The following is a 12880-nucleotide window of genomic DNA, read 5'->3' on the forward strand; positions in this document are numbered from 1 at the left end:
GTCTCTCGTGTTGTGTAAAAGTTGAATCTTTCAACAATTACTTTTTCAGACACTGTGTGATTCCTACCAATCCCACGCGGACTCAAGCGGCAACCGCCGCACACGGACTCGAGCAGTGTGCGCCTCCGCGGAAGGAGAGCGCCCTCCGCCGCCCGCCCGGACCGAGGCTGGGTTCCGCTCCGCTTCAAAGGCGGTTTGCCCGTTTCCCTGCAGCAGCTCCCGTTCTGCCCGGCTGCGTCCCCGCCCAGAGAGCCGCTGGGCCGAGCTCCGGCCGCGCTCGGCCCCGCTGCGCACCCCTTTCCCCTCGGCCCCACGGGAATCCCGGCCCAGCAGTCGCTCAAGGCTTCGAGGGCCGGCCTGTCGGCTGCTAGGAGACAGGAGGGCGCAGGCGCGCTGGGGAGGCCGCGGGGCACGCCGGGCCGGCGGTCGCTCGGTGCTCTACTGCCCAGGCTGTCGGTTGCTAGGAGGAAGGGCGGCGCAAGCGCGTTAGGAGAGGCCGCTCCGCGGCGCCGTCTATCAGTTGCTGGGCAGAGGAGAAGCGCAGGCGCGCTGGGGGCGGCCGAGGGGCACGCCGGGCCGGCGGTTGCTCGGTGCTCGGCTACCGCGCCTGCAGGTTGCTAGGAGGCGGGACGCCGGCTGGGCGCGCGGCAGCCCGAGCGTCTGTTTCCTGGCCTGACCGGCCTGAGGGCAACGCGGCCTCCGGGGCCTGCGCGCAGCGATGGAGTCGGGGAAGGTGGGTGCAGACGCCACGCGGGCAAGCCGGTGCTCGCCGGGGCCGCTTCCTCCTCGGGGGCGGGAGGCGCCCCGGGCCTGCGCTGTGGGACCTTAGCGACGTGTCTTACTTCCCAACGGATACATCGGGGCAGTACGAGTAGGGCTGGATGAGGTCCTAAACGTTAAAGTGCTCAGTAACTAACTAACTCAGTAACTGAGCTGTCCCGTAAAAGATGAGGAGTTACTTTGCATGCATTTCCCTCCCTTTTTTGTCTTCTGTCGTTCACTTTTATCTTAGTAATATCGATTAGGGTTAGAGCATCAACTTCCCGACTTCTATCGTCTTCTGCACCGGTTCTTTACCTTTCCATAAGTTATTCTGTAACTTGTTTTCTGTGATTTGTTTATAGGAAGTTTTAAAAGTTGTGTTAACCAAAATTGTAGAAAAGGAGACTTGATTGAGGTTAAAAGGTGTTTATGTGGCGTATGTTACGACTGCAGCTTGGGAGACACAGATTCAAGCTCTTGAACTGTGTTCCCCGCTTGCAAAGTGGGGGAGGCTTATAAAGGCAAGAGTTTACAATGTTACATTTAGCTGCTTGAGTTGTTTGTCAAGAATTATCACTGGAGCTGGGAGAAGATCAGGGCTTGCTTGGTGGCGATCTTGGGCGTGGGTGCTGTTCAGAGACAGTTCATTGCTCGGTGCTGTGGGGTGGTGTCTGAGGCCACTGAGGGTCCTCAGTGGCCACCCCTTTTGTTTGCCTGAACTGGGGTCGCGTCATTGTAATGTCCGCTTGTCATCAATTGTCATATCGTGATTATATAAGCAGAGTTCACACAGAGCTCACTGCAGAGCTAAGTTGTGTGCTTGGACCAAGGGGGAGAGTGCAGTCTTGCTGCCTAAAGAGCGATGCGGGCATGCGTATACCTAAATATATGTAAGCAGGAGGGTTGGTTTGTATATGTTACACTTGCATAGGGAGGTTGGAGGTTCTGCTGTTCAGGCATCTCTTCTGGAGTTTTCCTTTGTCTTCAGGCTGCGGTTTATTCCTCTCAAGGGGGAAAACACTGCCTCCCTACTTGGAGCCTCAGTTTTAATTTATTTACCTTTATCTGCCTAACAGGATGGGACCCTGGCGGAGCAGAGGGCAGGAGGCAGGGGCTCCTGGTCTGAATCACAGTGGCTAAGCATATGTAGGGTGACGCCTGGGGTTTTGATGGGCATGAGGAGCTCTGTGTCATTTTACAGTTTAAAGAATTTAAACAAGAAATTTAAAAAGGAAAGGAAGAAAAGCTTCAGGATGAAGTAAGGCCCGAAGCCAGGTTTTTGTTGGTGAAAATGTAAGAGGCAGCTAGAAAATCCTGGGGTCCCTGTTGATTTGTTGCCTTGTTCTTCTTTTTTTTTTTTTTTTTAATTTTATTTGCGTAAGTAATATAATTACAACCATTAAGGGCCCTGATCCAGTGGGTTTTCCACACTGGATCAGATGCCTGCAGATGCCTCCCATGGGTAGAAGTCTTGGACTCCACTGCCTGCTCCACCAGCAGTACACTCTGTTGGCTTTGGGCCATTTGTTTGGAAAAGATCATGTATTAAACCTCTCTAAAGAGCAGTTAACTTGAGAGAAAATGTTTTAAAGTTCAGCAGCTGCAGGTTGTAGTGATGCTAACTGTTGCTCACCATCCTCACCATGTCTTACTGTGCACTCCTTTTGTTAAATCGACCAGCTTATCAGAAAAGAGTACATGTTCCACTGAGAGCAGAGAATGATGCCCTTTCTGCCTGCGCTTTGGCCGATTCTTGGCCTTGCTGCTTTTTTGCTTGCTTCTCCTTAGTGTTATGAGCTGTTGTGAGTTTCCCCCTGCTTCCTTCATTCACACAGCACCAGGATGGTTTTCGGTGGCTGGCCCATGAATCTGTTCTTGTTTTTTATTTGCACTCCATTTGCTTTAAATTTGAAACACACCAGGTCCTCCTGTATTTATGCTCTTAAGGCAGTTTCTCCAAGGCAGATGACGTAGTTGGGATAGGTTTATCTTGTTCTCTATAGGAAACCACCCTTGACTAGTTTCTATCATCACCCAAGGCTCACAGCTGGGGCCCTGTGTTGTGGACTTGTTGCTGTCAGCACCTGAAGAGGCATCTGCCTGGCAAACTTCCCACTGAGGGTTCCGCTGTGGGTCTGCCTGGGGAGGTGGGGCTGGGTGTCTGCACTGGGCGTGAGCCTCAGAGCAGCAGGAATACAGGGTAGCCTGTGATCATTTATGGGTAACTTAAAAAAAAATCTGTTTATGATACCTTTTATTCTTATAGACAGACAGTAATTTCTGGCATTACAAGGATTGCCATTGACTAAAATGGTCTAATGAAAAAGCAGCTCACTGGAGCATAAAAAATTAGATGTTTTAAACTCTAAAATTAAATTCTAACTCTATACTTTTCTTTTTAGAGAAGAACCAAAGATGATACTTGGAACGCAGATGACCTCCGAAAACACCTTTGGGTAGTATATTTTAAAGATTTTGGGGAAAAAATTTTGAGTTTGGGTCTGTGTGGACCCTGGATGGTAATCTTGGATAGTGTTACCTGGTTCTCAGCTCTGCACAGCTTTGCTTACATGTGGCTCATTTCAGAGGCGTTTTGACGCAGAGATCAAGCCACATGGTTAGTTGCTCAGGAACCGTCCTGGCTGCGGTTTTCTGGCCCATTTCAGCCCAGCATCCCACCAGTGGGGTTCCTGTTGGGGTTCATAACTGGAGCCTTGTGTGTGTGTGTGTGTGTGTGTGTGTGTGTGTGGTCTGTGTGTGTATATGTGGGGAGCTGAAGGGTTGCAATCAAGACCTCCTGAGAAGGGACTTCCCTGGTGGTCCAGCGGTTTAGACTCCACGCTTTCACTGCAGGGGGCATGTGTTCCATCACTGTCAGGAGCTAAGATCCCGCATGCCATGCTGCGAGGTCAGGCAGTCAGTCGTTCAGTCGCTCAGTCGTGTCCGACTCTCTGCGACCCCATGAATTGCAGCACGCCAGGCCTCCCTGTCCATCACCAACTCCCGGAGCTCCCCCAAACTCACGTCCATTGAGTCGGTGATGCCATCCAGCCATCTTATCCTCTGTCATCCCCTTCTCCTCCTGCCCCCAATCCCTCCCAGCATCAGGGTCTTTTCCAATGAGTCAACTCTTTGCATGAGGTGTCCAAAGTACTGGAGTTTCAGCTTCAGCATCAGTCCTTCCAATGAACACCCAGGGCTGATCTCCTTTAGGATGGACTGGCTGGATCTCCGAGGTCACACACACACAAAACACCTCCTGAGAGTTTATGGTGATGGTCCTTGTTCTCTGAGGGGGACCCCAGCGGCCAGTGTCCTGAGGCTTTCGGGCACAGCCTCAAGCTCCCTTCCTTTCTTTCGGATTCATGGGGCCCTTTAGGTCTGACTGGCCAGCAGCCTCGGATGTCCCTGGAGGTGAGCACCTGGCTGGTCCCGGGGCTGCAGAGCTGGCTGCAGGCCTGGCCTGCAGGGAGCAACGGCCGTTCCAGCCAGTGCTGCCCAGGGCCCTTCAGTGGGTGCGGCCCCAGGGTGCAGACCTCGCTCTTCTTCCCTCGTGTAGGCGGCTCAGGCCTCTGGTCCCAAGGAGGAGAAGAAGCACAGAGACCGGAAACCGCTGCGGGAGTCGGAAGCGGACCTGGCAGACGGCAAAGAGCACCGACCCAGGGACCCCGACCGCGAGGCCAAGCACAGAGAGCGGGCCGCCGAGCGGGACGGCCACGCCGCCCGGGAGCACCCCCGCGGGGACAGGGAGCGGGACCGGCGGAAGGAGAGGCGCCGGGAGCTGGACGCGGAGAGGCCGCATGGCCGGGGGAAGGAGCGCGAGAGGGACCAGGAGCACCGGGCGCGCCGCGAGGAGCTGAGGCAGGCGGCCGGGCACCACAACTTGCTGGCCCGGGACCGCGAACGGGACCGGGACCGCGATCGGGACTGCGACCGGGACCGGGACCGCGACCACAACCTGGTGGCCCGGGACCGCGACCGGGACCAGGACAGGCCGGAGCGCCGGCGGGCAGGTCTGTGTCTCCGTGGAGGCAACCCCGCCCCCTGGTCTTCTCCTGTGGTTTTTCTAAAGGCTGTGAGGTCAGAGCCCCTGCGATGCCTGTGTGCGCACTTTGCACTGTTTTCAGGGAACAGAAAGAGCAGCCACTTAATTATTGGCTGGAGTTTTACTACTGAAATGTACTTTAGGTTTATTCCCTCCATAATTCACAGCCCCTGTTTTAAATTAAAAAATAATGCTCTTTGATAAGAAGAATTCTCAAAAGTATCAGATTTATTTTAGCCATATTTAAATATTTGTTCAAATTCCTAGAGATTCTGAAGGTAGAGGTAAGTACTTTTTTCTTCCCAAATGGAATTAAGTATCTTCATTGTTTTTTATTATACAAATGATATCTTCTTCCTATAAAAACTCAAACTAGCCAACATAAACTAAAAAGGAATGTGTTAGAAGAGCATATCGTGGCTCCAGCATCCTCAGGCTGTGACCGAAATGGAAGCAGGACCTCAGTTCATGATCTGGTGGCAGGTGTTGCTGTGTGTAGGGGCTTGGGCCCTGGGACCCGAGGTTCAGGCAGGGTGAGGTTAAGTAGGCTATTTCTACTCAAGCACTGACTCCCTTGCCATCCATCGCCTCTTTTCAGGATTATCATTTTCATGTTCTTGGTATGTTTTTAGTAATGAAGTCCTTTTTGTTTTCCGGTCGTTCTGGTCGCTGCCTGGTCTTGTTTTCTCAGTGCAGCGTTGGTCTGGTTGTTCAGGAGTCTGTGCACCCTGCCTCTGATGGGCCTTCCTCCTCCCCCTGGCCATTTTCTCACCCTTTGCTTGTCTCCTCCTTGTCTCCCTTGGGTCCCCAGACCCTCCCTCCCTTCCTTACGTCACAAGCCCTGGGAACCGCCCTGAGCACCACTCTCTCTCGGAGCCTAGCCCGTCTCTGCACTCCTGTCGCCCCCACCAAGGGGCCCACTGCGTGTTTTGATCTCTTATGGGTGCACTTGGTCGCTCAGTCATGTCTGACTCTTTGTGACCCGTGGACCGTGGCCTGCCAGGCTCCTCTGTCCATAGAGTTCTCCAGGCAAGAATGCTCCAGTGGGTTGCCATGTCCTACTCTAGGGGTTCTTCCCAGCCCAGGAATCAAGCCCAGGTCTCCCACGTTGCAGGCAGATTCTTTCCCATCTGAGCCACCAGGGAAGCCCCTGTTCTCGTTTGTCCAAGACTTTTAGAAAGTGGTCAGGCTTGGTGAATACTTTTGTGGTGAATGAAATTTGTTTTCAGTGATCTCTGTATGTTGAGTTTTGTCCTCACCTTTAAAAATGTGGGTTTTGGTAGTTTTAAGCCTAATAAGTATTGTGCAGATTGAAAAGTGAAAGTCTGGTTTTCGCTCCTGGATGGGGCTGCGGGCATCACTGGTGATTGAGGTGGTTGTATTGGGTCCCCATGGCAGGGACAGATCACAGGGTGGAGCCTCCACCTGGGGCCACTGGAGTGGGCCATCCTTGCCCCCTGCATCACAGGGCCTCCTGCACTCATGTGTCCTCCAGGGGACCTGGGGGCAGGAGGGGGCAGTCCCCCAGTTTGTCCGAGGCGGCTTTTCCCCGTGGCTGAGCATGGGGAGGGAACGCCTGCCCAGCTGGGCTGGAGTTTGCTTCCCTGAGTCTCTGCCAGCGACCGGGGCTCTGAAGGCCTGTGTTTGGGCTGGTGCCCGTCCGGGGCTCCTCTGACACACTTTCCAGGTTTCCTCCTTTTTTATTCCATTTCAAGTTTAGATTCTAGAACTTTCCATTCTTGAGATTGGAGAATGTTTCTTAATTAAAGAACATGTTTACATATGTGATACTGTGTGACGTGTGCTGTAGAGACTGCTGCAGGACGTTAAAGTTTGGGCATGTTAAAAATATGTTTTATTTTTGTAGGAAGTAAAGCAAGAATTGAAGAGAGGGAGCAGAGAGATGAAGACTCTGAACGAGATGAGGATCGGGAGAGAAGGTACCGAGAGAGAAAGGTATGCGGGGAGTGGCCCTGAGGCTCAGCTGCAGGGCCCAGGACACCCAGGCGGGCACTGTGGGAGCTTTTCTGGTGAAGAGTGTAAAACAAAGTCCAAGACCTGAGACTCTTCTCAGGCACTGAGATCCTTTAGGCAAGTGTGTTTCTCCAATTCCAAGAGTCAACATTGGCTATTCTGGAAAATTTACAAAATACAAATAAATAAGAAGAAGAAAATTAAAGGTAGGTGCCTGCCTAGAAGAAAATGGCAACCCACTCCAGTGTTCTTGCCTAGAGAATCCCAGGGACGGGGGAGCCTGGTGGGCTGCCATCTATGGGGTCGCACAGAGTCGGACACGACTGAAGCGACTTAGCAGCAGCAGCAGCAGCCTACCTGGAGATAATCACTGAGAATGTTTAAGTATATATGTCCTGTAGGTTTGTGTCCATATATTCATATATATGTATGTGTTTGGATATGTACACAGAAACTTCGTTTTAAGTTGGATCTTTGCTGTTTTATAGCCGCTTAAACTGAATACATTTTGAGCATTTTTTCTAAGCTATCACACCTGTCTGTAGTATTTTAATGGCTGCATAATACATTATTCAGTGATGTTGACACGTCACATCTGCTTCCGTGAACATTTACTTTGATTCTAAAGGTTTTATTAGGAGGACATCCGAGGTGTAGACTGTTTGCGTTTATGCATAATTATTTCCTAATGATCAGTTTCTGAAAGCGGACTTGCTCGATCACGTTGTGTTGGCTCACCTGTCAGTTCACACCGAGCGTGGTCGTTCCCGTTGGCCGAGTGTGACTCCCCCGTCCTAAGCAGTGCCTGGGCGTTACCCTAGTTTGTAATGTTTGCTCATTCGACTCAGACACAAGAGGCATTCTGGGAAAGGGTCTGTTGCCCTTCTACTTGTTACCACCTGTGCATGTCTGCCTACTGCTGGTGCGGGGAGTAAGCGTGCTTTAAAGATGAACTGTCTGATAGTTATATATGTCAGTGCTGTGAGCAGAGTGGGTGGGGGCGGTGGGATTGTCTCCAGAGGCATGGCAGGTGGGCCCACAGGGTGCAGAGATGGAGGAGGCCCTGAGTGAAGGGAAAGGATGGTGCGGTTTGTGTTCTGTTAAGACGTCGTGGTAACGCTCACGATCCGCCATGCCGTGTTAGTTTGCAGCCGCTCACTGCCTTGTGGTGCCTGCCCCCGGGGTCACCAGGCACCCCTGGGTCCGAGGAGCGGTCTCCCTGCGGGTTGGGGCAGACCCGTGCCGGGAGGAGAGGAGCCGTGTGCTGCCCCCAGACGCCTCACATGGACGGCGCTGGCGGGCCGGGTGCTCGGGTTGCGGGCAGCCGGGGAGGGGACAGCAGCTGGGTCAGGAGGGTTCGCCCCGCGGAGGAGCGGGGGCAATGGCTCCCCGAGGGCCAGGCCGCGGTGAGGGCCTTGGCTGTCACGTGCGTCTGGGAGGGTGGCCGCGCCGGAGGCCTGCGCCTCCGCCTCTGCGGGGCGTGAGCACGTGACGGCGCGTGCCGCTTACACACGCTTCCGTGTCTGGCCCCGGCGCCTTCACAGCTGCAGTATGGTGACAGCAAGGACAACCCCCTCAAGTACTGGCTGTACAAAGAAGAGGGCGAAAGGCGGCACAGGAAGCAGAAGGAGCCAGACCGGGAGAAGAAGCACCGGGAAAAGAGCAGCACGAGGGAGAGGAGGGAGAACTCCTCAAAAGAAAAAGGCAGCTCTTTCTCCGACAAGGAAGGCGAAGCGCGACATAAGGAGAGGCGCCATAAAGAGGGCTTCCCCGCGGGCGAGGAGAGGCCACGGGGCCACGCGGAGAGGAAAGAGCGGGCCCGCAAGGAGGAGCACCGGAGGAGGGAGCTGAAGGTACCGCCCCGCCCCGCGCCCCGCCCCGCGCCCCGCCCCGCGCCCCGCCCCGCGCCCCGCCCCGCGCCCCGCCCCGCGCCCCGCCCCGCGCCCCGCCCCGCGCCCCGCCCCGCGCCCCGCCCCGCGCCCCGCCCCGCGCCCCGCCCCGCGCCCCGCCCCGCGCCCCGCCCCGCGCCCCGCCCCGCGCCCCGCCCCGCGCCCCGCCCCCGCGCCCCGCCCCCCCGCCCCGCGCCCCGCCCCCCCCCCGCGCCCCGCCCCGCGCCCCGCCCCCCCGCGCCCCGCCCCCCCGCGCCCCGCCCCCCCGCGCCCCGCCCCCCCGCGCCCCGCCCCCCCGCGCCCCGCCCCCCCGCGCCCCGCCCCCCCGCGCCCCGCCCCCCCGCGCCCCGCCCCCCCGCGCCCCGCCGCCCCGCGCCCCGCCGCCCCGCGCCCCGCGCCCCGCGCCCCGCGCCCCGCCCCGCCTCCCGGCTGCTGGGACCAGCTCCCACAGGGAGAGGCTGCTGCCCAAAGGTGACCCGCTGTAGACGAGAGTCAGGGCAGCATCACGGGACCACTGTACGCACGTGGCTGATCTCCCAGCGCACGTGAAGTAGAATGAACTTTTACCATATATTCATAAATTTATCATAACATTTTGAAATTTAACATTTAAAAGGAAGCTGGTTTTTAAAAAAATGTATTTTAATTTATCTTAACTGGAGGCTAATTACAATATTGTAGTGGTTTTTGCCATACATTGACATGAATCAGCCATGGGTGTACATGTGTCCCCCATCCTGAACCCCCCTCCCACCTCCCTCCCCACCCCATCCCTCAGGGCCATCCCAGTGCACCGGCCCTGAGCACCCTGTCTCATGCATTGAACCTGGACTGGCGGTCTATTTCACATATGGTAATAGACATGTTTCAATGCTATTCTCTTAAATCATCCCACCCTTGCCTTCTCCCAGAGAGTCCAAAAGTCTGTTCTTTACATCTGTGTCTCTCTTGCTGTCTCGCATACAGGGTCATCGTTACCATCTTTCTAAATTCCATACATATGCGTTAGTATACTGTATTGGTGTTTTTATTTTTGACTTACTTCACTCTGTATAATAGGCTCCAGTTTCATCCACCTCATTAGAACTGATTCAAATGCTTCTTTTTAATGGCTGAGTAATACTCCATTGTGTATATGTACCACAGCTCTCTTATCCATTCATCTGCTGATGGACATCTAGGTTGCTTCCATGTCCTGGCTATTATAAACAGTGTTGCGATGAACACTGGGGTACACATGTCTCTTTGAATTCTGGTTTCCTCGCTGTGTATGCCCAGCAGTGGGATTGCTGGGTCATATGGCAGTTCTATTTCCCGTTTTTTGAGGAATCTCCCCACTGTTCTCCATAGTGACTATACTAGTTTGCATTCCCACCAACAGTCTAAGAGGGTTCCCTTTTCTCCACACCCTCTCCAGCATTTATTGCTTGTAGACTCTTGGGTAGCAGCCATTCTGACCAGCGTGAGATGGTGCCTCGTTGTGGTCTTGATTTGCATTTCTCTGATAATGAGTGATGTTGAGCATCTTTTCATGTGTTTGTGAGGCATTTATATGTCTTCTTTGGAGAAATGTCTGTTTAGTTCTTTGGCCCACTTTTTGATTGGGTCATTTATTTTTCTGGTATTGAGCTACATGAGCTGCTTGTATATTTTTGAGATTAATTCTTTGTCAGTTGCTTCATTTGCTGTTATTTTCTCCCATTTGGAAGGCTGCCTTTTCACCTTGCTTATAGTTTCCTTTGGTGTGCAATAGTGTTTAAGTTTAATTAGGTCCCATTTGTTTATTTTTGTTTTTATTTCCATTACTCTGGGAAGTGGGTCATAGAGGATTTTGCTGTGATTCATGTCAGAGAGTGTTCTGCCTATGTTTTCTTGTAAGAGTTTTATAGTTTCTGGTCTTACATTTAGATATTTAATCTATTTTGAGTTTATTTTTGTGTATGGTGTTAGAAAGTATTCTAGTTTCATTCTTTAACAAGTGGTTGACCAGTTTTCTCAGCACTCCTTGTTAAAGAGATTGTTTTTTCTCCATTGTACATTGTTCCCTGCTTTGTCAAAGATAGGGTGTCCATAGGTGCATGGATTTATCTCTGAGCTTTCTATTTTGTTCCATTGATCTATATGTATGTCTTTGTGCCGGTACCATACTGTCTTGATGACTATACTAGCTTTGTAGTAGAGTCTGAAGCCAGACAGGCTGACTCCTCCCCAGCTCCATCTTTTTTCTCAAGATTGCTTTGGCTGTTCAAGGTTTTTTGTGTTTCTGTCCGTTCAGTTTAGTTCAGTCACTCAGTCATGTGTGACTCTTTGCGACCCCATGGACTGCAGCATGCTAGGCCTCTCCATCACCAACTCCCGAAGCTTACCCAAACTCACGGCCATCAAGTCAGTGATGCCGTCCAACCATCTCATCCTCGGTCATCCCCTTCTCCTCCTGCCTTCAATCTTTCCCATATCAGGGTCTTTTCCAGTGAGTTAGCTCTTTGCATCAGGTGGCCAAAGTATTGGAGTTTCAGCTTTAGCATCAGCTCTTCCAATGAATATTCAGGACTGATTTCCTTGAGAATTCTTTATACCTAGGTAGCCATTGAATCATAATCCTTTCCTGCCTGGCACTACTGATTTCGTTCTGTTTCTTCTGTCCCAGTCTGTTTTATAGGCTGATGCCAGACTGTTCTCGCTGTTCAACATGTTAATTATGCTTTTTCTAATTGATTTTGAAAAGATTTTTAACTTAGGAAGAAGAAAAGAATAAAACAACAGTTACCTGGAATCCTAGACTTGGAGCTAATCCATTTTGTAATATATATTCGGAGAAGGAAATGGCAACCCACTCCAGCATTCGTGTCTGGAAAATCCCATGGACCGAGGAGCGGGGTGGGCTATAGTACCTGGAGCCGCAAAGAGTCAGACACGGCTGCGCGACTCAACAGCAGCGCCAGGATGTAGTCCCTTGCAGTCCTGTTTGTACATAATGAGCCTAAATGAGCTTCCTAAAAATGCAGAACTGGAGTCATGCTTTGCTGCTGTTCTGGGAATTGCTTTTTTACCGGTGCGACGTTAACTAGCTGCCTGGCATTCTGCCATGGCCATAATCTCATTTGTTTACAAGTGACCTGATACTGGACATGCAGGTCAGTAGAATTTACTGGTCAGAGACAGTGTCTGAATAGTGTTAACTTTTATTAGGCGTTTGCTACTTGCTGTGTATTGCCCTGCACGCCAAGCTTCCTTCCGTTCTGTGCTTTTTCTGGCTCTCTCCCCACGCCTCCCCCTCACCTCCGGCCCCCCAGGTCTGGAGCCCCTCTGTCTGGAGGCGCGGCCTCTCTGGCCCAGGCCCTCCTGAGGGAACAGCCTAATGCCCCTCGTTTCCTGCGTGCTTCCGGGCACTGTCCACTCAACAGATGGCTCTCCTTTAAACAGCCTGCCCTCATGTGTTGATTTACATTCTGTTTTTAAAAATTCACTTAATTTAACAGAAGAGCCTTTAAATTTTTTCCATAGGTGTGCAGATTTGTGAAACAACCATATTCCATGTGTTTGAAAGTTTTATCATTTTAAACAGTATAAGGATCTAGTCAGATTTTCTGAAAATTATGAAGAATTGGTAAGTGTCAGTTTCTTTCACTTAGGTAATATCACTGAGACGACGGATAACTACCTTTAGTGTGCCTTATTCATCTCCCTTATGTCAAGCACCTTATTTACTAAGACAAATGGTAAAAACAGTCATTTTAAGAGGCGCCTGTAGCATGGAGCGGTTGTTAGGTTCTGAGCCCGTGGCTTCTTTTTCGGAGCCTAGTAATTGTGAATTCGTTGTGCTGTGCTCATTAACGGGTGTGGGATTTCCCGACAGGATGGGGAGCACAGGCATCGAGGAACAAGTCTGAGGAGAGACGGCACGGGCAGCCGGTGAGTGAATGTGTCCCTTGGCCGATTGCTGTGTTTATAGCTCAGTTCTCCCAGAAAGCATCAAAATGGACTTGTCCTCTGGGGCCTGATGATGGCCAGGAGACTAGAGTGCGCTACAGCTAGACTGCAGGTTCTCCAGACGCGAACCCTCCAAGTGGTGTCTTCGGGGTCCTCCAGGAGCTGGGAGCTTGCTGTGGGTTATGAGTCCTGCGCGGCCTTTCACACACTGGCTGGTGTGGCCTCAGGACACCAGCCCTCCCCGGGCACCGGTCTCCGGGAGTCTCCACTCTGCGGGGGA

The 12880-nt window shown here is 52.6% G+C and overlaps 1 protein-coding gene across 1 annotated transcript in view; it reads left to right on the forward strand.

Moving 5' to 3' along the window:
- Positions 1–718: 718 nt before the first annotated feature.
- The window catches only part of DYNC2I1 (dynein 2 intermediate chain 1), a 49504-nt gene continuing 37342 nt past the window's right edge, over positions 719–12880 (forward strand). The window contains exons 1-7 of the mRNA XM_052638725.1: positions 719–733; positions 3165–3218; positions 4322–4775; positions 6675–6763; positions 8326–8634; positions 9449–9523; positions 12527–12582. Coding sequence (XP_052494685.1) covers positions 719–733; positions 3165–3218; positions 4322–4775; positions 6675–6763; positions 8326–8634; positions 9449–9523; positions 12527–12582 — 1052 coding nt within the window. The remainder of the gene's footprint in view (positions 734–3164; positions 3219–4321; positions 4776–6674; positions 6764–8325; positions 8635–9448; positions 9524–12526; positions 12583–12880) is intronic.

The sequence above is a fragment of the Budorcas taxicolor genome, chromosome 4 (genome assembly GCF_023091745.1).
Source record: "Budorcas taxicolor isolate Tak-1 chromosome 4, Takin1.1, whole genome shotgun sequence".
Taxonomy (NCBI): domain Eukaryota; kingdom Metazoa; phylum Chordata; class Mammalia; order Artiodactyla; family Bovidae; genus Budorcas; species Budorcas taxicolor.